At 41.7% G+C, this 26,114-nt stretch overlaps 2 protein-coding genes across 9 annotated transcripts in view; both read left to right on the top strand.

The window, feature by feature from the left end:
* Window positions 1-7,148: 7,148 nt before the first annotated feature.
* Ranbp6 (RAN binding protein 6) lies at window positions 7,149-12,311 on the top strand. 3 transcript variants are annotated; one of them, XM_015994726.3, is made up of 2 exons: window positions 7,149-7,930; window positions 9,046-9,250. In XM_015994726.3, exons 1-2 carry the CDS (start codon window positions 7,795-7,797, stop codon window positions 9,114-9,116), a joined length of 207 nt encoding a protein of 68 aa, XP_015850212.1. In that variant the 5' UTR covers window positions 7,149-7,794; the 3' UTR covers window positions 9,117-9,250. The 3 variants fall into 3 exon arrangements, with proteins under 3 accessions (XP_015850212.1, XP_006975878.1, XP_076418198.1); XM_076562083.1 differs by having other exon boundaries at window positions 7,756-7,989; window positions 9,046-12,311; XM_006975816.4 differs by having other exon boundaries at window positions 7,755-12,311.
* A 2,559-nt stretch (window positions 12,312-14,870) lies between these two features.
* Window positions 14,871-26,114, top strand: part of Brd10 (bromodomain containing 10) — an 82,405-nt gene continuing 71,161 nt past the window's right edge. For 2 of the 6 annotated variants that reach the window (XM_015994722.3, XM_015994721.3), the window contains exon 1: window positions 14,871-15,734. In XM_015994722.3, coding sequence (XP_015850208.2) covers window positions 15,136-15,734 — 599 coding nt within the window. In that variant the 5' untranslated portion in view covers window positions 14,871-15,135. The remainder of the gene's footprint in view (window positions 15,735-26,114) is intronic. The other 4 variants (XM_015994720.3, XM_006975814.4, XM_015994723.3 and 1 more) reach the window with 2 other exon arrangements.

Genomic DNA, 26,114 nt, shown 5'->3' with positions numbered 1-26,114 from the left:
TAAATAATGTGTTCTAGATAGCCAGAGCTAAATGGTGAGATCCAGTATCAATGCCCTCCCCAAAAGATCTATGTTGATCCAAATACAAACAGAAGGAGGAATTCTGGGTCATCCACAGAATGTCTGCTATTACCACTTGTCCCAGGTGACAAAGAGAACCTGGAGTCCTCCACCATAGCCAGGAAATGATCTGTGGGGAGCTGTCAACATCTAGGCACATATACTTGTATGAGCCTCACAGATCTTTTCTGGTTGCGATGGGTCCTAATGGACAGAAATGGACTGTGTCTTTGACCCTCCCACTCCAACAGCAGCTGACCCAGATATCACTGTCTTTTCAGGGCTGGCTCCGTTTTAAACTAAGGGACTTATGGGGCAGCTTCATGCTGTGCAGGAAGGAGTCATGCAGGGATTTTGATGGCTCTGAAACTCCAAGTTTCCCTGGACAGGTTCTGGATGCTCCCTGTGGCAATGAGGACTCACACCCAGCTCAGGCACCAAGAGACCATCACTTCACATTCGCCATGCTTTACACGAGTTAGTGCAAAACCCACATCACTCAAAAGAATCAAACCGTACAAAAGTATGTAGAATAAAAAGGAATGTCCTTTGGTTACTGGGAAATTGGGGTTCTCTCATCGTGGTCGGTTCTTAGTCATTAATGGAAGAATTTTTAAAAGGGACTGAGAAGAAAACTCATGCATAGCTTTACTCAAGCTTGTGGGGAAAAGAACTAGGCAGGCAACAGAAAATCTTGGCAGGAACCTAGAGGAGGGGAATGGAGAAAAGGAAAGCCATGCCTTATGCAATGGAGATCGGCAAGCAGCTGCATGGCTGAAGGGAAGGTGGGCTTTGGAGAGAGGGTGAGAGAGCCAGGTGTGTCCAGGAAAGCATGCTTAGGCTTTTGGGCAGTGTAAGAAAGAAAAAAGACAGAAAGAAGGCGAAAAGACAAAGGTGGGCAGTCCTCCTTCTCTGTCATCTATAACACATACAGCTCGTTTTGTTGGCTCAGGCTGGCTCTGATCAACACCTGCCACTGTCCTCTGTGTTTGTTCAGTGGTCCTGGCATTTCGAATGTCTTGGGGCCTCTACTGTAACTGAAGCTTCACATGCCCCTTCATATCCATGCACACATCTTAAAAACCAGGTGCATTGTGTTGTATAATTTGAACAGTGGCCACAGGTCTTACTATTCGTTGTTTCCCTTAGGATACAGAGTAATGCATAGACAGTTTAACACAAATAAAACATTTATGAACACGGTTAACAAATAGCTGCAGAATGTAACCAAAACTGCAACACACTGAAATAACATGATTACATTTAGTCACATACTGATGACAGATCAAAAGGCAGTTTTTAAGGTAGAAAAGGGCTCTGATATAGGAAGTCTCTGACCATATACCATTGTAATATATGAAGTTACCTAGAGTTTTGAGATTAATAGTACAATGTTCAGCCCACTGAGATTGTGGCCAGACAGTGTCAGATTGCTAGATTTGCTGATATCCACTATAGGGCGTGGTAAGTCAAGTGAGTGGGGTAAAATAAGGGGAGCAAGAGTCCTTGTACCCTTGGATTTCCCCCTGGACATATGACCAGTATTACAACCAATGTAAAGATGGTGGCCTATAGCAGAGATTTCCTCACTTTGTGGTATCCCACCAACTTGATGGTTTCACTGATGGATTTGAAAAATGCTTTCATTTCTGACTTTCTTTGTTCGGCTACTATAAAAACCCAATGAAACTATTGTGATATTGGAACACGGAATTTGGAGTAACCTAAATCTGTATTCCTAGACCACGGTCACTCACACTAGGCTGCTGAATAAACTATCCATTATTCCCTCACAGGTAAGAGGGGTGTGTGTGTGTGTGTGTGTGTGTGTGTGTGTGTGTGTGTGTGTGTGTGTGTGTATGTTTATTTTAAAAGGTTACAAGAAGCTGCTGCCTTTAGAAAGTAGAGCCATTGCTGAGTCAACCCAGAGAAAAACAGAAAGAACAAGAAAGGAACAACCCCTTTCCTGCCCCTGCCTCTTTTTAAATCGTCCAGTCTCTTGAGGTTCTTGTTGGTAGAACCCAACAGAGATCCAGCTCTTGTTTCCAAAACCTAACCTTAGCATCAGAGAACAAATTATACAAATACAGATGGATCTGAGCTTCAGACAACTGGCAAATGGCGCTTTCAGTTTAGTAACAGAACGTTTAAACAATGATTTCCAGTGGCTTCAGCCTGAACTCTCTATTTTAAAATTCCCAATGTGTGTTTCATCTAATGGTTTAACACTTGTTGGTTACCACAATCCATAGTTCTGTTCAGTGTTGTGGCAGAGCAATCCTCTGACTGAGGCATTCTCTTTGCATTTATTAGGTGGAGTCTGAACAGAGAAACATTCCCTCACCAATTTGGTTGATTTGAATTACAATTTGTGTGGGGAAAGACAGGAAAAACTTGATTATTGCTCTTAGTCAGTTTTCAGAGTTGCTGACCTAGGAATCTAAAGATGATCAATGGTCTAATAACTTTTGACATTAGAAATTTGTCACATTTGTTCAGAATTTTGATCCTCTTTCAATCTACTGTAGGCATTTTTTTATATTCAGGTTGTCTCATTTTAGGCCACTTAAAGTATGCATGACACTTTCATGGCATTTTGTTTTGTTTTCTGTATTTTTTTTTTAGTTGTTCTGGATTATTCTTGAAAAAACATCATGCATGACCAACTTAATTCTATCCCATTCGTTTGTCTCTAACTCTCCCAGTTCTTCAATGAAATTAGCAACGTATCCTGAACTTTCCCCAACTTGGTAAGATGCTAATAAACACCTTAATTGTCTGCTGTTGAGCTACTCTGGGGAAATGATCCTGAGATGCCCTCTCCACCAATACAACAAAGCTAGAGTTAATTACAGAACTTAAAATTGTTCAGTTCTAACCAAATTGGCAAGCCAATTTGGGGTATTATGTGCACTTCTCATATGGGGGAAAGGGAGGCTATAACAGTAAAAAAGTAACTACAAGATAATTATTCATTCTAAAACGAAAGCTAAGATTTTAAATCATCTTCTGTATTTCAAAAGCAAGAAGTCATAAATGACTGCGCTAAAATGGGTTCAATTTTTCTCCTACTGTTGAAATGACAATAATCATTTTAGCACGTGGGGAACAGTGAGAGAACAAAACATGGACCCCAAGATTTACCTTCTTGGGAAAGCTTTTTCCTCCTAAATAGTTAGTAGTGTTTTGATTGACATAAACATTGCTTTTTATTCTTTGAGAAATAAACTGGCAAACAACAGCAGCTTAAACCAGATGACCAGGGCAACTCTTGGGAAGATGTTTTAGTCTCCTCCTCGTATACTGTGTGCTACTGATATCTCTCCAGTCCTTGCCTTCTTTCCCGCCATCAAATTCAGCTACTGGAAATTTAGACTTTCTGGTTAGCTGAACTAGGTAACTGACCAACATAATGTCTCTATTCTTTATGCATCGGTTTTCCTGTTCTTACCAAAGAAATCATTCTAAAATTTGATTTATAGCACTTGATTAAAAATCTTGTCACCTTTGGGGAAAGAACCCACATTTCTTAGCATGGAATATTATACCCTTCATCATCGGGTCTCTACTTATATCCCTGTCTTCCTCCTTGCTGCCCCAGACCCCTCAGGCCCCACACCTAATGCTCTGACACTGGAACACTGGCAGAGAACTCTCCCAATTTGCTTCAAGGCCTCTGCATGTCAGCAAGTTGTCCTCTCTACTTAGGACAGTGTTCTTTCTATTCCAATGGTTAACTAGGACTTCAAAAGCCAGTTCAGATATCCCCTCCATCTGAGATTCATGTCACCCACTCAGAAAATTGACTAAAAGGAATAATCACATTTCCCCCCTGCCTTTTCCTGCACAAATTGTAATTCAAATTGACCAAATAATTGATGAGGGAATGTTCTTCTGTGCAGACTTCCAGCTGATTTCTTCTATACGCCAATGTACTAGGTGGCTCCTTAATGCCTTGGGCAGAATTATTTCCTTGAGCTAATTCTGGAACTAATTCCTTGAGTATGTGACATTTACTATCTCTCATAAGCATCTTCATGAAGTTGATCTTTGTGTGTGTAGTGTATGTTTGTGCTCATGTGGGTGTGTGCACATTTGTGCAAGTGGAGGTCAGAGGTCAACTTCCGGTGTCTTCCTAAATTACTTCATCTTATTGAAAAAGAGCCTCTGACTGAACTTTGATGCAGGGGGCCGTGGGAATGTACAGCAGGTGACAACTAGTGTTTGACAAGTCGACCCACCAGACGTATAACTCCCTGATGGGGAGCCCCACCTGGCAAAGCCATGGGGTCACTGGCTGTGGAAACCGGTTGTTTTCTGTCTGTAACTTTCTTGTGTGCCACCATTATACCTCCCTGAAAGAATAGCTGTGGGGTGCTTTCCACGACCTTTTCGTGATGTGTTTTACGTATTTGGGCATTCTTACAGTTGTAGATGGTCAGGTATATGATTTCTGTTTAAGCTGTATAATTTTGATGTATAGAAATAATACTGGAATATTTTACATTACTCAGACTGACAGGATTCTCAGTCACAAAAACAGCCTTTTACACAGACAGCTAATTTTGGACCTCAGAACAAATTCAAAACAGACTAAACTTCCCCTACAGAAGATACACAAAGACTAGTCCCCAGGTGTTGTTTATTGCTAAATCAAGGCCAGGCTGTTTACACAGAGATAATATAGCTCCTTGCAGTAGCTCCCTTTCTGCATGTACCCTGACCGCTCAAGATTCAGCCAATTGTTTACTGTCTGGGACCCCTCACCAACTTAGAGCTATGTGCATGGGTCAATATGACATCACTGGCCTAAGAGAAACTACATGACTTATCTTGCCTTATGAGAAGAGGTAGGGCCCTGAAAATGTAACTTATAATTGTCCAGAGTTTGGCTGTGGGGCAGCGGCGATGTGGAGAGAGATGGCTATGTGAGGGCTGCTGCAGAATGTGAGTGAAGTGTGTGTGTGTGTGTGTGTGTGTGTGTGTGTGTGTGTGTGTGTGTGTGTGTGCTGAGAGTGAGGAAGATTCATGAGGAAAGTGTGAGGGAGTGAGTGGGTGAAAGAGTGAGTAAACAGTGAGTGTATAACCTGTCAGAAGTCTGTGTGTGGGTGTGAGTGAGTGAGAGAGGTGTGTGAAGGAGCTGCTGCTATGTAGAGGAGCTGTGCCTAGGAACTGTGTAAAGGGCTGTCTGGGGAGAGAGCTGTGTAAATGAGATGTTCATCTGTGGCTGTGTGGAGATTTGTAACTTTGTGGAGGCAAGGAAGATGAAACTGTGTAGAAAAGAGATGTAGGAAAGAAATGTATGTAAACGAAAGATGTGTAGCCATGTGAAATATGTACATATGTAAAGATATGTAGCTGTATGCAGCAGTGTGGAGAAATGTAGTTATGTGGAAAGAGTCAGAGACTATTCTTAAGTTGAAGTAAAAGAGAAGGTTATCATCAGAAAACATGCGTTTCCTTATTTCACCAGTCATAGATAGATTAAAACTTATTCCTAATTTCCCTATGATTAAAAGTTTCCTATCCCTCCCTACTCTGAGGCATTCCTTTTATTACCCTGAGCTGACCATGGGAGCTGGTCTCCCATGCTCTGCATTACTTTGAGCTCATCATTTGTGTCGGCTGACCACTGAACTCTAGAGATCTGCCTGTCTCTTCCTGCTCCCGCCCAGTGCTGGGTTATATATGTGCAGTGGGGTGGCTGGCTTTTCCATGGATATTGAGTTCCAAACTCAGGTACTCACCATGTTTACATCCCAGGAACTTTATCAACTGAGGCATTTCCCTAGCTTCTCTTGTATTTATTTTTTGATGTTCAGCACTAAACTTGCTATAGCTCCAATGAATAGTTTCTGATGGAATAAATGTGTGACTGAACAATCTTAACAGCATTTCAACATTTTTTAAGTTGTACTGTTATATGTACTCCCAACATAATGTAACTGAGCTTCCTGAGGTTCCACATTTGCATCAGCCTAGCATTGTCAGTCATTTACATTCCAAACACAGCAGGGGGTCTGTCATTGTAGCTGCTGTAGCTTTAATAAGTCCTTAGTATGCTAATGGTTGTAGCTGTAAGGAAAGCATTTCTCCCACATTCATTAACATTTCCTAAACTGCAGATGCAGAGGTTTTTTGCAGTCGAATTTTTTTCTAGGAGTAGTAAGTATGGTACAAGATGAAGAACTAGAAGGAAGATCTTAGAATCAGAATGAAAACCGATTTGATCCAGAATTCTCAAATTTGGGTATTTATATGAAAACTCACTGTGCATATTCAAATCATACATGCTAGAACTACAGGTCTCAGAATGCTAGGATAGCAGTTTGGAAGCTGGTCCTAATATCTGTATTTCCAAATAAACATCCTAAATGATCTTGACACAGAATGAGGAACACTAGAATAGTTTCATATTACAAATTAACTTATGAGAGCACTCTGTCATCTTGTTAATGTGAAAACTGTCTTTTCTCCGTTTTGTGTGTATATGCAGCAGAATTCCACAAAACTGAAATTCCAACTGCTTAGCAAAGTTTAAGACAGAAAACAGTAAGTGGAGGTCTCTGATGATGTTGCAAAAGCAGGAGCAGCTATGGGGAAGTTCTGTGGTGAAAAAGATGCCACTTTAAGAATAGGTAGAGTTTAGACTCGGCTGTTTTAGGCAAGTCCTTCAGTCTCCCCGGCTCTCCATTTCTCACCTAAAAGTAGGACTATATCTGTCCTTATCAACCTTATAGAATTATATAAGGCTTAAAATGAGTGTGGCAACTGCTGACAGTAAGATCTGATCACAGACAGTTACACTTTATAATTATGGTTTTAAATGACACACCTGCCTAAATTAAAGATACATAGCCTCGGGGACTTTGTTCTTAGGATAACCTTTGCAGCTTCCTATTAAAGGGCAATTAGGATTCTAATAACTGAACTGTCATATTGCAGTTTAGAAACACATGTAAGGAAAATCTTGAGTGACAAAGATACAAAATTAATTTAAATACAAGACCAGGATTGAAGAAGTTTTTATTACTCCAGATCATTTTCATCATACTTAGCTGTTTTTACTAATCTCTACTATAATCCACAGGACAAGATATTATGACGTACACCCAAATTTGAGCATCACCGATCTACTTCGTTGGATGTGGTTGGTAGTGGGGAGGAAATCGTTATCCTTTAACTGAGCTTATTTTGCAAACAGCTTTATTATGGTATTACTCACGTACCCTATTCACCAATTTCAACTGTAGAACTCAGTAATTCTTAGCATAACGGCATGGCATTGGGAAACCATCATCACTATCAATTACAAAACATTTCCATCAACCCTCAAAAAGAAATCCCGGGAGAGCGGTCAGCAGTTATACTCCGTTCCTCCCCTCCTACTCCATAGCAACCGCTAATTAAAGTCCGTATAGACGTGCTTGATTGAGATCTTTTATAAAAACAAGGGCATCATACAGTATGTAGACTTTCGGGGCGAACTTCTCTCCTTCTGTCTCCTTCCCGCCACTGCAGGCGCACACGAACCGGAAAACACAAGGACGATACCTCCAACGCCATCCCTGCTCCCTCCTAATCTTAAAAGCCCGACCCCCGCCTTCCAGCGTTACCCCGGCGTCTGCCCGGGGAGCGTACCCCGCCCATCCCCGCCGTCGCCTCACTGACGTCACTGCTCCAGCCGCAGACTCCCTCCCTCCTTCCCGGTCGCGGTAGCTTTGACAGCTCGCGATGGCGGCGGCCGGGTCTGCAGGGTTGCCGGCGACCGTGTCGGAAAAGCAGGAGTTTTACCAGCTTCTGAAGAACCTGATCAATCCAAGCTGTATGGTGCGGAGGCAAGCAGAGGAAGTCTATGAGAATATCCCAGGTCTGTGTAAGACTACATTCCTCTTAGACGCCGTCCGAAATAGAAGAGCAGGTTATGAGGTGAGACAAATGGCTGCCGCACTGCTACGACGGCTTTTGTCCTCTGGGTTTGAGGAGGTCTATCCAAATCTGCCTCCTGATGTGCAGAGGGATGTCAAGATTGAACTCATCCTGGCTGTTAAATTAGAAACGCATGCTAGCATGAGGAAAAAGCTTTGTGATATTTTTGCGGTGCTGGCCAGGAATTTGATAGATGAGGATGGCACTAACCATTGGCCAGAGGGTCTGAAATTCCTCATTGATTCGATTCACTCTAAAAATGTGGTTCTGTGGGAAGTTGCACTTCACGTTTTCTGGCACTTTCCTGGGATTTTTGGGAACCAAGATCGCCACGATTTGGATATCATCAAGAGGTTGTTGGACCAGTGTATTCAAGATCAAGAGCATCCAGCAATCAGGACATTATCTGCTAGAGCCGCAGCTGCATTTGTCCTTGCTAATGAAAACAATATTGCTCTTTTCAAAGACTTTGCAGACTTGCTTCCTGGAATCTTACAGGCTGTGAATGATTCCTGCTACCAGGATGATGATTCGGTGCTAGAATCCCTTGTTGAGATTGCAGATACTGTACCTAAGTATTTGGGTCCCTATTTAGAAGATACTCTGCAGTTGAGCCTGAAGTTATGTGGCGACTCTAGGCTTAGTAATCTGCAACGCCAGCTGGCTCTGGAAGTAATAGTGACCTTATCTGAAACTGCAACTCCGATGTTGAAAAAACATACCAATATTATTGCCCAGGCTGTGCCTCATGTATTAGCGATGATGGTCGATCTCCAAGATGACGAGGACTGGGTAAATGCTGATGAGATGGAAGAAGATGATTTTGACAGCAATGCGGTTGCTGCTGAGAGTGCACTAGACAGACTGGCTTGTGGACTTGGTGGAAAAGTTGTCTTGCCAATGACCAAGGAGCATATCATGCAGATGCTTCAGAGTCACGACTGGAAATGTCGACATGCTGGACTAATGGCCTTATCAGCCATCGGAGAAGGTTGCCATCAGCAAATGGAACCAATTCTAGATGAAACAGTTAACTCAGTTTTGCTTTTTCTTCAGGATCCTCACCCAAGGGTGAGGGCTGCTGCCTGCACTACACTGGGACAGATGGCTACAGATTTTGCACCTAGTTTCCAAAAGAAATTCCATGAAATAGTGATTACAGCTTTGTTGCGAACCATGGAAAATCAAGGTAATCAGCGTGTGCAATCTCATGCGGCTTCTGCTCTTGTTATTTTTATTGAGGACTGCCCCAAATCCTTGCTAATTCTATATTTAGAAAATATGGTCAAAAGTCTGCATTCCATCTTGGTAATTAAACTTCAAGAGCTGATTCGGAATGGAACTAAGTTGGCCTTAGAACAACTTGTGACAACCATTGCCTCAGTTGCAGATGCAATAGAAGAAAGCTTTGTTCCATATTATGATATATTTATGCCCTCACTCAAACATGTTGTTGAGCTCGCCGTTCAAAAGGAACTCAAGCTTCTTCGAGGAAAAACTATTGAGTGCATTAGCCATGTTGGCCTTGCCGTTGGGAAGGAAAAATTTATGCAAGATGCATCGAATGTGATGCAGTTACTGTTGAAGACACAATCAGACTTAAATGCGATGGAGGATGACGACCCTCAGACTTCTTACATGGTTTCGGCATGGGCTAGAATGTGTAAAATTCTTGGAAAAGACTTTCAGCAGTATCTTCCACTGGTTATCGAGCCTCTAATTAAGACTGCCTCAGCTAAACCTGACGTCGCTCTCTTAGACACACAAGACGTGGAGAACATGAGCGATGATGATGGCTGGCAGTTTGTAAATCTCGGAGACCAGCAGAGCTTTGGAATTAAAACTTCGGGACTTGAAGCAAAAGCAACTGCTTGCCAGATGTTGGTGTACTATGCTAAGGAGTTAAGAGAAGGATTTGTGGAATACACAGAACAAGTTGTGAAGCTGATGGTCCCTTTGTTGAAATTTTATTTTCACGACAATGTTCGAGTGGCAGCTGCAGAAGCCATGCCCTTTCTCTTGGAATGTGCAAGAATTCGTGGCTCAGAGTATCTTTCAGAGATGTGGCAGTTTATATGTGATCCCTTAATCAAGGCTATTGGCACTGAACCTGATACTGATGTACTTTCAGAAATAATGAATTCTTTTGCAAAGTCCATTGAGGTAATGGGGGATGGTTGTCTTAATGATGAACACTTGGAAGAACTTGGAGGAATTTTGAAGGCAAAACTTGAAGGGCACTTTAAAAACCAAGAGTTGCGGCAAGTAAAAAGGCAAGAAGAAAATTATGACCAACAGGTTGAAATGTCTCTTCAAGATGAGGATGAATGTGATGTTTACATTCTGACCAAAGTATCAGATATTCTACACTCATTATTTAGCACTTACAAGGAAAAGATTTTGCCATGGTTTGAACAGCTACTTCCACTAATTGTGAATCTAATTTGTTCAAGTAGGCCGTGGCCAGACCGACAGTGGGGATTGTGCATATTTGATGACATCATAGAGCACTGCAGTCCAACCTCATTCAAATATGTTGAGTATTTCCGGTGGCCGATGCTACTCAATATGCGAGATAACAACCCCGAAGTCAGGCAGGCTGCTGCCTATGGATTGGGTGTCATGGCGCAGTTTGGTGGAGACGATTATCGTTCTTTATGTTCAGAAGCTGTCCCGCTGTTGGTAAAGGTTATTAAGTGTGCAAATTCCAAAACCAAAAAAAATGTCATTGCTACAGAGAACTGTATCTCAGCAATAGGAAAGATTATGAAGTTCAAGCCCAATTGTGTAAACATAGATGAAGTTCTCCCACACTGGCTGTCATGGCTTCCACTGCATGAAGATAAAGAAGAAGCTATTCAGACTTTGAATTTTCTCTGTGACCTAATTGAAAGTAACCACCCGGTTGTGATTGGTCCCAATAATTCCAATCTTCCAAAAATCATCAGTATAATTGCAGAAGGAAAAATTAATGAGACTATTAGCCATGAAGACCCCTGTGCCAAACGCCTAGCTAACGTTGTTCGGCAGATACAGACTTCTGAAGAATTATGGTTGCAATGCATATCCCAACTCGATGAAGACCAGCAGGAAGCTTTACAAGAATTACTCAACGTTGCTTGAAGCACTTTACTATCACTTGAATATCAGCTACCATAAAAGTAACTACAAAGTGTTGTGAGTGGATCCATTACAAATGAGAGATACTGCTTCTCTCTGCTGAGCGGTTCACACTTCCATGTTTCTCCAGGATTAGTGTTAAGGTCCTCTGTTCATTTTGCATGTGTCATCTCTTAAAGATACTGTGGGTGTAACTTGTGCTTCCAGTTGTCTTAGAGCTATTTGTCACCTTCCCTCCAGTGTGAAGTGTATAAATCATTGCTGTTTGTTTGAACTGTTGATGCTGGGTAAACGGTATACTTGATGCCAAGAGGTCTGTGACTATCACAAGATGTAAGGAGCTGACAAGGAAGGGGAACTTCCAGGATAAGCATCTTTGGTATTGAGGGTGGAGTATATTATCAGGCTTACTCTTCCTTGGTGATACTTCTGTTCATTATGGTAATGAAAGGATGCTAGAACTGAGAGAGCTTCAAGGTACTGCATGGATGTAGGAGTTTCTATGCTATAAATGAACCTTTTCATATAGAACTCCTGTAAAGTGGTTGGAGCATGACTCCATTCCAGTTTCCAAGGTGTCCAGCTGAGAGTTATGAGAACTTAACCAAATTGATCTTAAAAAATTACCTAGAACTGAAACATTCATGGGTGTGGAGAAGGAAGTGCTGATACATCTAATCCTAAGAACATGTGACAGACTATAACAGAGCTTAATAAATAAAAATAGTCAGTGTTTGTGGGAGTCAGTTACTGTTACATGTTTTAGCAGAGTATTACTTTGTGTTTGTATGTAATACCCCCCTATCCCCCCCACACCAAACAAGGAAAGAAACCTTTATTTGGAATGGGGATTAAATAGATTTCTGTTTTGAAGCAGTTCCTAACAGATTCTACAGAAACAGTGAAACAAACTTAATTTTATCTTTAAACATTAAAAAGAAAAGAGCTTTAAGATTAGTCATGTATCAGTGTTTTACAAAACAACTCTATGAATTTACGGTTAATTATATTAATTGAAATGTCTTTACTGTTGGTGTTTTGTAGAGTAGAAAAAAGTTTCTACTTAACAAAACTTCATTCAAAACTTCCAAACAAGAATGTCTGTTGTGATTTCCTGAGCCTGTTGTGAGTGCTGTGTATGTAACAGAGCGAATATGTCAGACCCAGTAAGTGCTCAATAAATTGTCAGTGTTACTACTGTTGGTTGTTCTTCTGCTGTGCTCGTTTTTATACTTTAGAATTTGGTTTACACACAATTTTCCCCTACTAGTTCTAGCTAGACTACTGTAGACAGAGATATAAAGTCAGACTTTTAGATAGTTCAGAATTTGATATATAGTATGGTTACAGGTGTATTTAAACTAAATAGAAAAATAGCTACCTTGAAGCTTAATCATTTCCTCTGAGTGGTGGGATTAAATGGCAACTTTCCCTCCTGTCTATAATTTACCTGCAAACCCATTTCTCATATAATAAAGTGTTTTTTGTAACGTCCAAGGACCTGATTCACTGTCATCTTGACCTCTTCATGCACTGGAGTTAAGGTTCCTTCTACTTATCTGTAGCTCTTTCTCTTTATGTCACTTAAGAAATCTTTCAGCAATACATTGTTTTCAATTCATACAGTCTGCAAAACTCTGCCAAATGATTTGCAATTGGGTCCTGGAGTTTTGAAGAGAGTTTTTAAATTTGAATCTTGGCAAACTATTCTCTTAAGTGTTCATTTCCCCATCTGCAAGATAAGGATAATCCGTAGCTTATGGGATTGTTGTAGGAATTGAAGGAGATAATGAATAAAAAGTACTCAGCAGCACAAGGGTCAATAAATGGAAGCTACTGTGTGAGGATTTGAAATAGGTCTGGTGGCTAAAAGGGAGTGGGCATTTGTTTGAGTTTGGTAGGCTCTAGATTCTTGGGTTTTGTCAAAGGAAATGAAGGAAGCCCAACCAGACAGATCTGCCAGTTGCTGAAGTAGAACTGGCCCCTACCTTTTCTCCCCATGAGCTGAGGTATGTCTGAAGAGAGGAAACCATAAATACCAGATGAGTACATGCATGTGTGAAGGTGAGTGTAAGTACTCCAAAAACTCGTATTCACTTTTCACTGTTTTTTTTTTTAACCTACAACTGATACTTAACTTACTGAGCCTCCCACAAAAAAGTTTTAAGGCATTACATTTTATCAGTCCTTTAAAAGTCTTTGTTTAGGGGCCTGGGGAGATGGCTCAGAGGTTAAGAGCACTGACTGCTCTTCCAGAGGTCCTGAGTTCAATTCCCAACACCCACATGGTGGCTCACAACCATCTGTAATGAGATCTGGTACCCTCTTCTGTATACACAACAAATAAATAAATCTTTAAAAAAAAAAAAAAGTCTTTGTTTATACAGAAGGAAACAGTCTTGAAGGTGAGATTATCTCAAACTTTTAGTTATAAATTTCATGTTCAAATTGCATTTCTATAGTTTTGGTTTTATGTATCATTCCAAGTTTCAAGCAAGTAAGTCTGAATAGTATGTGCATTAGAAAACAGTAATGTCTATTTTATGTCTTATTGCTGTCTCATTAATTTTCCCCTTATTTTATGCAACATGTAAACTAATGTGAATGAGTCCACTTTTTAGTCATTTAAAAATTAAAAATATGTAGCGAGATTGTTAAAGCCATACCAACGACAAGCTGTACAGCTTAGAGTAGAAGTAAGTGGAGACTTTATAGCGAGATTGCATTCTCTTCATTGTTAGCCGAACTGAAGAATCCAAGTGTTTTTCAGTTTTAAAATTTCAATAGAAAACAGGATCCGATTTAAAAATATGTTTTAAAAAATGTTAACTGGGATCTGGAGTTTCGAGATCTAGGGTTCTACAATCCTCCACTCGTCTTCCGCGGAGTCCTTCAACTTCCTTTCTCATTCTTCCTAAATGCTAGTTTTAGGTAAAAAAGACCGTCAGTCACAAGGGAGGAGGGGTGCAAAGATACTATTTTACTACGGAGACGACTTACTTTTGTGCATTTTCGTTATGCACTTGTCCTTAATCAAGGTTGCCTAGTAACTGCTTTGAGAAAATAATCTGAAAAGTTTTAGGACCAGTAAAGGGGCTCACAGAGGCGCTCTTCAGGCTCTGCAAGAGCGGCGCAGGCGCCCTGCGTGTCCCTCCACTCCACCCCTTACCCAAGTCCGCATATTGATGACATCATTGGCCCCGCCTCCACACTCGGCCTCCGGGGCCGGCGGAGCGGCCAAGGCCCGGCTTTGGCGTAGCAGGGCGGGACGCAGGGGGGGGGGCGGGGCCACCCTGCGCCACTACGCATGCGCGCCGGGAATGGCGACGGCGCTTCTTTCTTCGCCTGTCTCCCCCGGCTCTCCCCGGCTGGGGGTGCGCAGCGCCCTCCCCTTTTCCTCTCTGCCCCTCCCCTCACCCCCCCTCCCGCCCAGCGGGGCTTCTAACTGACAGTTGTCGCCGGGCCCGGTCCGTGCGCCGCCTCCTCCTCCTGCCCAGGTCCCCCGCAGGTAGCCAGGGGCGGGAGGGGGGTGTGAGGGAGAGGAGGAGCCGGAGCCGCGGCGGCCCGGTGCGGCGGCCCCCCTCGGGAAGGAGGGGAGCCCTCTTAACTCCTCGCCCCCTCCCAGCGCCCCGTCGGCCCGGGAGGGGGTGGGGCGCCGCGGCCCCGCCGGGCCCGGCCGGTGAACGAGCGAGCGGGGCGGGCAGGGCGAGCGGGCGGGCGGGCGGGCGGGGTGCGGAGGGTGCAGCCGGCGCGGGCCTCGCGCCGCCGGGGGGAGGGGAGAGGAGGGCACCTAGGCTCTCCTCTCCCCCCTCCCCTGCGCGCCATGTAACCCCGCCCCGCGGGCGCGAGCCTGAGACCCCCGCGCGCGCGGGTCCCGGCCGGCGGCGGCTGGAGAGCGAGGCCCGATGCGGCAGGGGCTGCGCGGCGCCACGGCCCGCTGAGGAAGAAGCGGCGGCCCGCGCTCACGCGTCTCCCCGCGCCGCGAGCGGCCGCTCCTCTCCGCCCAGCCTGGGCCTGCCGGGGGGCATGAGCGTGCCGGAGACGCCGGGGGAGATGGAGCGGGCCGCGGAGGAGGAGGAGCGGCCGCCACCGACGACCGGGGAAGGGGCCGAGGAGGAGGTGGCAGCGGCGGCCCGGGCCTCGGGGCTGGTCCGCCGGAGGAGTGCCTCGTTGGACGACGACGACGAGGAGGAGGAGGAAGAGGTGGCGGGGGCGACGGTGGTCGCGGGCGGTGGCTGCAAGGAGCAGGACCTGACCTACGAGCTGCAGCAGGGCTACCGCATCCTGGGCGAGTTCCTGCAGGAGAAGCACCGCGGCCTCACCGCCCCTTTCCTGCAGCCCTTGGGGGGCGTTGCCGCCGCCGGGGAAGAAGAGGGGGCCGAAGGGCGGCGCAGCGGGGGCCGGGGCAGTCGCGTCCTCCCGCAGCCGCCTGGCCAGGGCATGTGTCTGTTGAAGATGGAGGAGAAGTTCTCCAGCGGCCAGTACAGGGGCATCACCGAGTTTGTGGCGGACTTCAGGTTGATGCTGGAGACGTGCTACCGCCTGCATGGAGTCGACCACTGGATCTCCAAACAGGGCCAGAAACTGGAGATGCTGCTGGAGCAGAAGTTGGCGCTTCTCTCTCGGTAAGCGAGCCGGGCCCCCGGTGGGACTGACAGACCGACACAAACACACCCGCACACGTGTCCGAGGAGGGGCTGGGCCAGGGCCTGGGGGGCGGCGCTGATAGGTGCTGAGACGGTGCTGGGACCGCGGGAGGAGGAGCAGCGCTGGGCGCGGGACCGGAGGGGTGTGGTGGGCATGGCTGGCAGGGGGAGTGCATCCACGCAGAAGCCTAGAAGGAAGCCCGGTCCCAGGAATCCAAAGCTCCCAAGAACAGGTGGAGAGGTTCTGGATGGAAGAGCCGCACGAGTAGGCAGAGGGAAAAAGCCTTTTGTAGGATGGAAGTTGAACCCGCCACTTGTAGACAGTGTAAGACAGCATGCAGGGCGAAAAACCTTTAGAGAAATAATTTTGGCTCGTGTAGAAAGATGGTCGCATAAAATTTTTCTATCAGCCGTTGGAAATTTAGTGTTATTAAATGTTTCCGTTTCATCTGAGGAAGTTAAATTTTTTGCAGTGACAAGAAATGAGTGCACAAAGCCTTTCATAAGTTTAGACTTGCATGAGGGGTGTGTCTGTCTTTTTCTACTAGTGCTAGATAGAACAGAGCGTTTCAAACATATCAGACAAGCATTCTACCACAGTTAAGTACCCAGCCTTAGAAAATTGTTATTCTACCAGAAATTATAGGTAATTCACATTGTACCATGCTTTTGGTATACATGATCTACTTACCCCCCCCCTTTAGGAAGGGAATGTAAGTTAACATAGGACACTAAAATTAAGGTATTTTATACAATAATCACTATATAGTGGGCATTAGTCCGGTTAATTAAAATTCTTCAGTAATAGAAATATCTTTAAATATTAGGAGTACTAATAAAGGTGGAATAATTTATTACCAGAGTTTTTTTATTTTGTGTGTGTGAGAGAACGTGTATGTGCACTTGTGTGTGGGAGCTTAATCACAAAGTGGAAGCCAGAAGAAAGTTTCTGGTGTCTGCTATCACTCTCCACCTTTTCCTTTGAGGCAGGGCCCCTCTCTGAACGTGAGGCTTGCATTTTCCTAGAGATTGGAAGCCAGCAAGCCCAGCCAGCCTACTGGCTTCATCTCCTTTGGAGCTGGGGTTATGGGCTTGTTCTGTGGTAATGAGATCTGAACTCGAGTCCTCTCTATTGGGCACCAAGGGCTGTTAACTACTGAACCATCTCTCTAGTCCCTAGAATAGGAGTTTGACTGTTTATTAGCTAAATGAACTTGACTGAATCACTTTTTTTTTTTTGCCTGTTTCCTTGCCTATAAAATGGGAACAATATTATCTACTTCAAAAAATTGCTATGAGCCCTAAATGGGGTTTTTAAAAACAAAGGCAATACTGTTAGTCATGTAACTCAATGTAATAATCACAGTAGTGCAATAAAATGAATATTATCTCAAGTCTGAACCTGGGCATTGTATATATGTAAAATAATCTATTTATCGTTGGCTGCTCATATACTATTTTCAAAATCTATTGCTGACTAATTTCACTAAAAGAGTAATATGGTGAATGCCTAAGTCATTAGAAGGCAAATTCCCTGTAAACAAACTAAAGTTGTTTTTGCATTCTTCAATAACGTAGAATTATTTGGTAATAGGTTAACTATTTACAAATTAGCTTTGTAGACTATTAAATATTAAATTTTTATTTGGTGGTTGATATTTCTTACTGTGTTAACTCATCTTTACAGTGCATTGTGGCAGATATGGTACATATTAAAAAGCAGTCCATTCACATGTCATCATTTTAAAAAGCTTTTTTAAAAAAAAGATTTATTTTTAATGCCAGTGTGTGTGTGTGCGCGCTCGAGCACGCACACATGCGCATAGGTTATTAATGTACATGTAAGTGCAGTTGCCCTTGGAGGCCAGAAGTGTTTGTCAGATGCACTGGAGCTCAAGTTACAGGTGCTTTGAGAGCCACCTGAAGTGAGTTGGAGGAATCAAACTCTGGTCCTCTGGGAGAGCAGTAAGTACTCTTAACCATCTGAGCCATCTCTCTAGTCCCACATGTCGTTATTTTTAAATAGCTAGATACACTCCATACTGATGTCACAGGATTTTAAACACAGAAGGAACCTTACAGTTCTTGTAGTCCACCTAGTTTTACAGGTGGAGAAAACAGGCATGTAGAATGAGAGAGAACAGCTTCATGGATGTTCTAGAAAGTAGGATACAGATAGAGGTAAACTGTAGATAATTTCAAAATTACTATGTACATAACAAATCTTTGGCCTCCAAAAGGACAAGTTACTCTTTTCTGTTTTTTTTTTTTTTTTTTTTCCCCCAAGACAGGGTTTCTCTTTGTTGTTTTGGTGCTTGTCCTGGATTTCGCTCTGTAGCACAGGCTGGCCTCGAATTCTATCTGCCTCCCAAGTGCTAGGATTAAAGGCGCAAAAAATGTATAAGTATCATTATTCCCAATGGTTTATGCCCAGAAATATCCCCATGTGATCTAATAGTGTCTACACTTAGAAATTAAACTTATAATGTTGTAAAGTTAATTAAAAAAAAATGCTGATCTTTGATTAGGCCAAAAGAAATAAGTTTTGCCGTTTTAGTAGCAAAAGTAATATGATAGTCTCAAATAGATAAAGTTTTGAGTCTCTCATGTTTTTGTACCAGTATTTGATGTATGCAAACATTTTGTAAGTGCTAGACTATATTTGTGGATGCTAAATTTTTTTTTATAATATATTAGCTTAAAATCTGAGTCATAACTGAGTAAGTGTTTTGAGTGGGCGGAACTTGGTGAAAGCTACAGCTGCTTGGAATCTAAGTTAGATATATAGATGTTCTAGAACCGTATACTACAGACTTTGTGTGTGATTAGGATCGTCAGGAAATAGATAACTTTGTGACTGTCTTAAAGTGATATGTGGTATGTTAGTAATGAAGCCATATTATTTGATTTCCCTTGTCTTCTGATATGTCTTTCTTAGATACCTAGTTAACTGTTATTTTCAAATGGTAAAGATGACTTTAAAGTGGCTGCATATAATGAAGCTGGCAAGAAGGCTCAGTGGGTAAAGGAAGCTGCTGCCAAGCCTGAGACCCTGACTTTGATCCCTGGAATTCATGTGGGAAAGGGAAAGAACTGATTCCTGAAAGCTGTCCTCCGACTTTCACTTGTGGAGATACACACCCCCTTCCATAAATAAATGTAACCAAAAAAAGGTTTTTGAGCTGCTCCATACTGTTGCGCTTTCTATTGAGTATTTGATGAGTTATATTAGGTAAAGGAGATGCCACATTATCATTAGAGAGCAGCCTAGTGGTACTGGTCCTGGAACATGTTAAAACAAATCTCAGTTTCTTCATCCATACAGTGGAAATGTTAGGCTAGCTTAGCTGATGATACAAATATTTTTATATTTAGTAGAATTAGGCATTGTCCTTGAAGCGAAAGCATCAAAGCCAAAAGTGGTGGCGCACACCTTTAACCCCAGCACCAGGAGGCAGAGGTGGGCAGATCTCTGAGTTCGAAGCTAGACTGGTCTACAAAGCAAGTTCCAGAACAGCCAGAGCTACACTGAGAAACCTGTCTCAAAAAAAGAACAGCCTGGGGGCAGGAGGAGGGAGAGAAGAGAGACAAGAGAGAGAAATGGAACATCAGTCTTTGCCCCCAAGTGGTATGGAAACATTTAAAATAATAATTATATATGATTATTATAATGATTGTATAATGGATATACAGAACAAAATTTTAGGGGAAGTTGGTGTAAAGCTTAGGGAGAAGGGGGAGTGGGGCAGGTGAGAGGAGGAAAAGAGAAGGGAAAAGAGTAGTTTAAAGCTGCTGGAGGGTTTATACTTGAACTGATGCTTAAAGGAGTTGAATAATGTTCTTGGATTCTTCAGAAGGGTTATATGGGAACATTCCAGAATGGTAAGCTACAGTGAATGCAAAGTGTGAAACAGTTTCTAGAAAGTACAAATAATTCTGTATGCTTTGGTAGGGGTCTAAAACCATATCCATACCACAGAAGGGTATGTAGAATGATCCATTGAGGAAGGGAAGAAAGTGTGAGAACTTGAGTATATTCCATTGTTTTAGCTTGTGTCGTTATGGCTTTTATAATAGCGTTAAACATAGAAACCTATAAACGAAATTTATATGTATTATTGAATTGTTTCTTTCAGAATTAGGCTTGAGACTCAGGTCTGTTCTTTCAGTTTCCAAAACCTGGTTAAATGCTTGCAAGCATTCTAAATAGAGCTATAGATATCTATTCTTTTTCTAAGGTGATGACATATTTTTGAAAGGCCCAACATACTTTAAAACTATACTTAATACCACTTGTCTTAGTTTCTTGGTTTCTGTTTAAACACCATGACCAAAAGTAACTCAGGGAGGAAAGGTTTTATCTAATCTTACAGTTCCCTAGTATACTCCATCACTGAGGGAAGTCAAATAGGAACCTGGAGGCAGGAACTGATGGAAAAGTGATAGAGGGGTGCTCTCCATGGCTTGCTCAGCCTGCCTTTTTTTTTTTTTTTTTTTTTTTTTTTGTTTTTCGAGACAGGGTTTCTCTGAGTAGCTTTGCGCCTTTCCTGGAGCTCACTTGGTAGCCCAGGCTGGCCTCGAACTCACAGAGATCCGCCTGGCTCTGCCTCCCGAGTGCTGGGATTAAAGGCGTGCGCCACCACCGCCCGGCCTCAGCCTGCCTTTGTAGTTGGAAGATTTTTCCAGTCTTGCCCGGGCCCTGCAGTCAGGACAAATCTCTCACCCACAGTCCCGCAACCTTTTATAAAATAATCACACAGAGGCTTAATATTATTTATAATTGCTTGGCCATTAGCTCAGGCTTATTACTGACTAGCTCTTACACTTAAATTGACCCATAATTCTTACCTATGTTTAGCCATGTGGCTTGGTACCTTTTCTCAGTACTGCCTTGTCAACATGCTTCCTCTGTGTCTGGCTGGTGACTCCTGACTCAGCCTTCCTCTTCCCATAATTCTAGTCTTCTGCTGGCCCTGCCTATACTTCCTGCCTGGCTACTGGCCAGTCAGCATTTTATTAAACCAGTGTACAAGGGCATTATCCCACAGCATGCCTTTTTATATCATCCAGGACCATCTATCCAGGGTGGCACTGCCCACAGTGATCTGGGCTCATCCATATCAATCATCAATCAAGAGAATGTACTACAGGTCAGTTTAGTGGGGGCAATTTTCTAAATTCAAGTTCCCCTTTCTACAATGATACTAGCTTGTGTCAAGTTGACAACTAACCAGGATTCTTCCCATTCCTATAGACTCTTTTCTCTTTAGACAATGTGTGTATTCTCAAGAAAGTTAAATTGTGGAAAGAATATCATTTATCATTTGAGGCAACCGAGAAATACTAGTTAGCATTAGAAATGGGGATTAAGCGGGGCATGGTAGTTCATGCCTTCAATCCCACCATTCAAGAGTTAGAGGACAGCTTAGTTATTATATATGTATGTATGTATGTATGTATGTATGTACATATGTACACACATACATATTGAGATCCATGTAGGCCAGCTTGAGATACATAGTGAGACCTTGTCTTAAAAAAAAGTAGAAATGGGGTAAAGTTATGTAAGTGGAAAGGAATAGAATAGATGTGTAATAGGAAGTTATATATAAGATTTAGGAAAATGGACTGAGAGCTGGTTCAGTAGTAAAGAGCACTTGCTGATCTTACAGAGGGCCTGAGATTACATTCTAGCTCCTATGTCAGGCAACTCATAGGTGATCCAGTGGCCTCTTTTAGCTTCCACACGCACACACAAGTGCGCATGCATGCACGCACACACACAAATCTTTAAAAGAAAGATTTAGAAAAATGACAAATTTTAAAATTCTTTCAAAAAAATGATCAGTGGAGGTATTTTTGAAAATTTTAAGACTATTTACATGGGGCTGTAGAAATGGTTCTGTGGTTAAGAGCATTGACTGCTCTTCCAGAGGACCCAGGTTCAATTCCAGTACCCACATGGCAGCTCACAACTGTAATTCCAGTTCCATGCTTACACAAACAAAACACTAATGCACATAAATAAAAATAAGTAAATCATTTTAAAAAAGAAGAAAAGAAAAAGAATAGTTACATGTAGTCCAAGATAGCTTTATCTAGTTTTAAAAGGTTGGCGTTATAAAATATCCATCGTTGATGACACTAATGGCTGTGAATTAAGATTTTTGCATTTGAACATTTCAGATATTTTGATGAAAATAATCTTAAATATCCTTATTAAAATTATTCTTTCTCAGTTAAATTGCTATTAAAATGATATGTGAATGGGTTAAAATATCTCTTAAAACTGATTCTCAACCTTTCTAATGCTGCAGCCCTTTAATACAGTTTCTCATTTTGTGGTAACTCCCAACTATGAAATTATTTTCATTGATACTTCATAACTGTAATTTCACTACTGTTATGAATCAGAATGTAATTATCTGTTTTCCAATGGTCTTAAGTGACCCCTGTGAAAGGGTCATTCGACTCCCCCCCCACCCCCAGGGGTTGGACTCACAGGTTGAGAACTGCTGTCTTAAACTATAGCTGAAGATTAGTTTAGTAATTGCTTTTTAATTGGCAAAATGGTTTCCTTGGAAATAGAAAATATAAATGGACAAAAGCCTCAAATTTTAAAAGTCGAGATGTCTAAGTGCAAGTAGTAATTGAATCAAAATGAATTCTGTAGACTGGTTTTAATACTGTCATAAATTAAATTTGAGGTTTGGTTGTTTTGACTAAGGTCAAAACCCAGAAATTGGTTGAAAAATTTGACCAGATGCTTATTTTGAGTAGTCTAGCCCCTCCCACCAAGTGCTGTCAGTCTCTTTTGTGAGCAAGTGAAAGGTTTGTAGGAGCTCAAGAGAACCCAAAGCATAGAACTCTTTTTTATATCTAGTTAAACACTGGAGACTTTTGGCCTTTAGTAACAGAATCTGGACTTGCCTCTTGTTCGGAACTGTAGAATATTAAGAGTTTGATATTGCATATAATTCTAGTTATAATAATTGCCATGTGTTTTAGAATAGTTTTATTTAGAAAGGACCCTGAAATTGTTTAAGTGTGGGATGAAAATAGAAGAACTCAGTAAGATATTTATTGATCTCATCTTTTATTGTAGGGTTTGAGAGCACTCCCTATTTCCAAAAGATTTAAAAACACACACACAGATGTGGTAAAAGGCACCACATATTCTGTGATTTTCAAAATAGCTCCATTGACAGAACACTTAGGTGGCATAATGCTATATTCACAATGCCTTGAAATTTTGATGTGATTATATGTGACTTGCTTTGTTTTTTCTAAAAGGTCCAAAAGGCTTAAGACAATTATGGGAGGAAGCCTCTCATGGAAAAGACTATATCTAGACCTTAACTGTTTTTGTACTCCAAATTGAGAAAAACAATTACTTGATGGAGGTTGATTGGTATATCTTGGCTTAGTTTATAATAAAGTACTTGGTGTGTTCCATGCATGGGAGCATATTTTAGGACTACTGTGCTGAGCTATGCTCTAGAGTGTTAGAGGTGTGTAGAGATGGCATAAATACTACTGTCGGGATAGGGGGAAGTTTCAAATCCCGTACTGTAGTTTATTCAAGACATTGTAGTTTTGAGCCAGATGAAAGTGGTCTCACTGAATAAGTGTTTGAGCAGTTCTGGACTAGATAGTGCATAAAATTCTCTAGATACACTGGTAAACATTGTCTTGTTCCTTCAGGTAGATAGGTGAAAAAAATCACATAGATATGGAGACTGGAGTGTACAGTGTGAGACGAGGGTACCAAAGCAGCACTTCATGTGAGAATTGATTTTCTTTATCAGTCTTAGGCGAGAAAAAAGTTATGGAAGATTGTGATTAAAATGAATATACCATAAATAGAAAGCTGGACAACTTGATAGGAGGCAGCTAGTCAGGCTTAGAAAGAGTATATTATGGCACCAATAAAAGGTATTATTTTTAGTACTGTAGACTTCATTGTCTAAAGTTTCTGTTTCACTTGAAAGTATTTGAGAATGGTGTAGATTTCATGTAATAAAAATGCCTTGATGGAGTGCAGTGTGTTTTTACTTTGTAGCCTGTCAGTATGTTTGTAAGTTCCAGGACTATGGCTACATACCTGAGAAAAACAACTTCAAGAAGAAGTTTATTCCATTTTATACTTGTATTTTAGTTTTCAGATCATTTTAAGCTAGCTTTTTAAAATTAAAATTACTCAATATCATTTTCATTGTCCACAACCTTGCATAATATTATGAATCTTTAAAATCTTTATTACATTACCTGAGGTTTGTTTGTTTTGCTTTAGTTGGAAAAGACTAATAACTCTCAGTGGTAGGTAATATTATCTACCCAAACCTTTGGCTATATCATCTTCCACCTGAAACTTGTAAATGTTCTAGAATTATTCATACTTAGGTCTCAAGATATTGAGTGTATAGACTTTGAAATAATGAAAATCAACAAAATAATAATTGTGGTTATTGCCAAGTAGAAAGTTGCTAGATTTATACCTCCCCCCACCTTTTTTATTCTTCCCAGAGTCTCCTAAGCGTCCTAAGCCGACCTTGAATTCACTGTGTAGTCCTACAAAACACCCAATTTATGTAGTGCTGAGGATCAAACCCCAGGGTTTGTGCACGCTAGGCAGGCACTGTGCCCACTGAGCTACAGTCTCAGCCACTTGAAAAAAACTTTTTCTATGTATATTCCTAGAGGTTATATAGTAAGTGTATAACATTTATGTTGAAAGATTTTATTGAAAAATATTTATAATTTTGAATTAGTTATATAGGTAAAAAAATTGGGTTTGAATATGAATAATCAGGGTGGTTATATATTATAGAGTATGTAGTTGTAACTGCATGGTAGGATTGTGGGTGTTTAATTTGTCTTTCTACTCTTAATTTTTCTGCAAAGGCATGTTTTGCTGTTTTATTTTTTAAATTTCACTCAAAGTAAAGAAGTTTTCTAGTTGTAGTTTTAAAGATTTAGAATAGCTATTGGGCTAGACGATGGCTCAGCTGTTAAAGGCTAGGCTCAAAGCCAAAAGTAGAACAGCTAGTACTGAGGATTGAATCCAAATTTTACTGTCTAAGGCTTTTGAGTACAGACATCTGAAAGTCTTTTCAGATAGAAATAACTCTTCTGATAGTGTTTTTATACTTTAAGAAATGTTAGTGAGTCTTAGAGTTCACATTTGTTCATTTGATGTTGGGATCCACTAAAATACTAAAAAGTAGTGAGTATAGAAGATAAAACTGCTTGCCTTATAAATGTTACTCATCTGTGAAGTTTGTCTTTTGTGTTAAAAATCAGTGAAAAGCAATGCTAAGAGATAAAATGCAGGAAGTGTTTGAATTGGTAATTTAAAACATGAAGTGTGCTTGGGCTCTTCTTTTCCTGAAGGATATCCCTTTTCAGATACATTCCATTGGTTAAGAATGAAATTTCTTTCAAATGATAGCATTCTAATTTGTAAAAACTATGCAGCCTTGGTTTGCAAAGGCTTGAAGGTTAGCATGTTAGCAGTTGAAACAGTTTCTAATCGAAACCAGTCTCACAAAGACAAGTTATCATATGATTTTTTTCTTATATGTAGAATGGTGGGGAGCATTGAAAGTAAAAGTTGAATTATTAGGCATGTGAAAGGGTAGAAATGGAGAGTCAGGGGTGATAGGGTGAATATGATCAAGTATGCTATATTCATGGATGGAAATGTCACAATGAAACACCCTTGTACAATTAATATATGCTGACAAAAATAATTTTTAAGAGGAAAAAAATTGGAGTGAAGAGATGGCTCAGTCAGTAAACACCTTCCCTGGAAAGAAGCATAAAGACCTGAGTTTGGATCTCCAATTTTTTTTTTTTTTTTGGTTTTTTGAGACAGGGTTTTTTCATGTAGCTTTGTGCCTTTCCTGGAACTCACTCTGTAGCCCAGGCTGTCCTCAAACTCAGAGAGATCCTCTTGCCTCTGCCTCCCAAGTGCTGAGGTTAAAGGTGTGTGCCACCGCCACCCGGCTTTCCAATGCTTTTGTAAAAGCTGTATATGGTAGCACTGGGAGAGAGGTGAGGAGATGTAGAGACAGGCAGGTTGCCAAGGTTTCTGGCAAGCCAGTGTAGCCAGCTGGTAAGCTCTGGGTTCAGGGAGAGAGACCCTGCCTCCAAACAAGGTAGGAAGGCTTGGAGAGATGGCTTGGTGGTTAAGAGCACGTGTTGCAGTTGCAGAGGACCCAGGTTTGATTGATACCAAGCACCTGCATGGTGACTCTGCAACCATCCATACCTCTAGTTCCAGAAGATCCAATGTCCTTTTATGGCCTTCAATAGCACCAGGTATGCACATACATACATGCAGGTAAAACACTTGTA

Source organism: Peromyscus maniculatus, chromosome 1 (genome assembly GCF_049852395.1).
Source record: "Peromyscus maniculatus bairdii isolate BWxNUB_F1_BW_parent chromosome 1, HU_Pman_BW_mat_3.1, whole genome shotgun sequence".
Lineage (NCBI taxonomy): Eukaryota > Metazoa > Chordata > Mammalia > Rodentia > Cricetidae > Peromyscus > Peromyscus maniculatus.
This window is presented reverse-complemented; position numbering and strand designations above follow the sequence as displayed.

Bases quoted from the DNA above. Each gene is read 5' to 3' on its own strand.
- Ranbp6 (XM_006975816.4), top strand. From the start codon at position 7,795: ATGGCGGCGGCCGGGTCTGCAGGGTTGCCGGCGACCGTGTCGGAAAAG.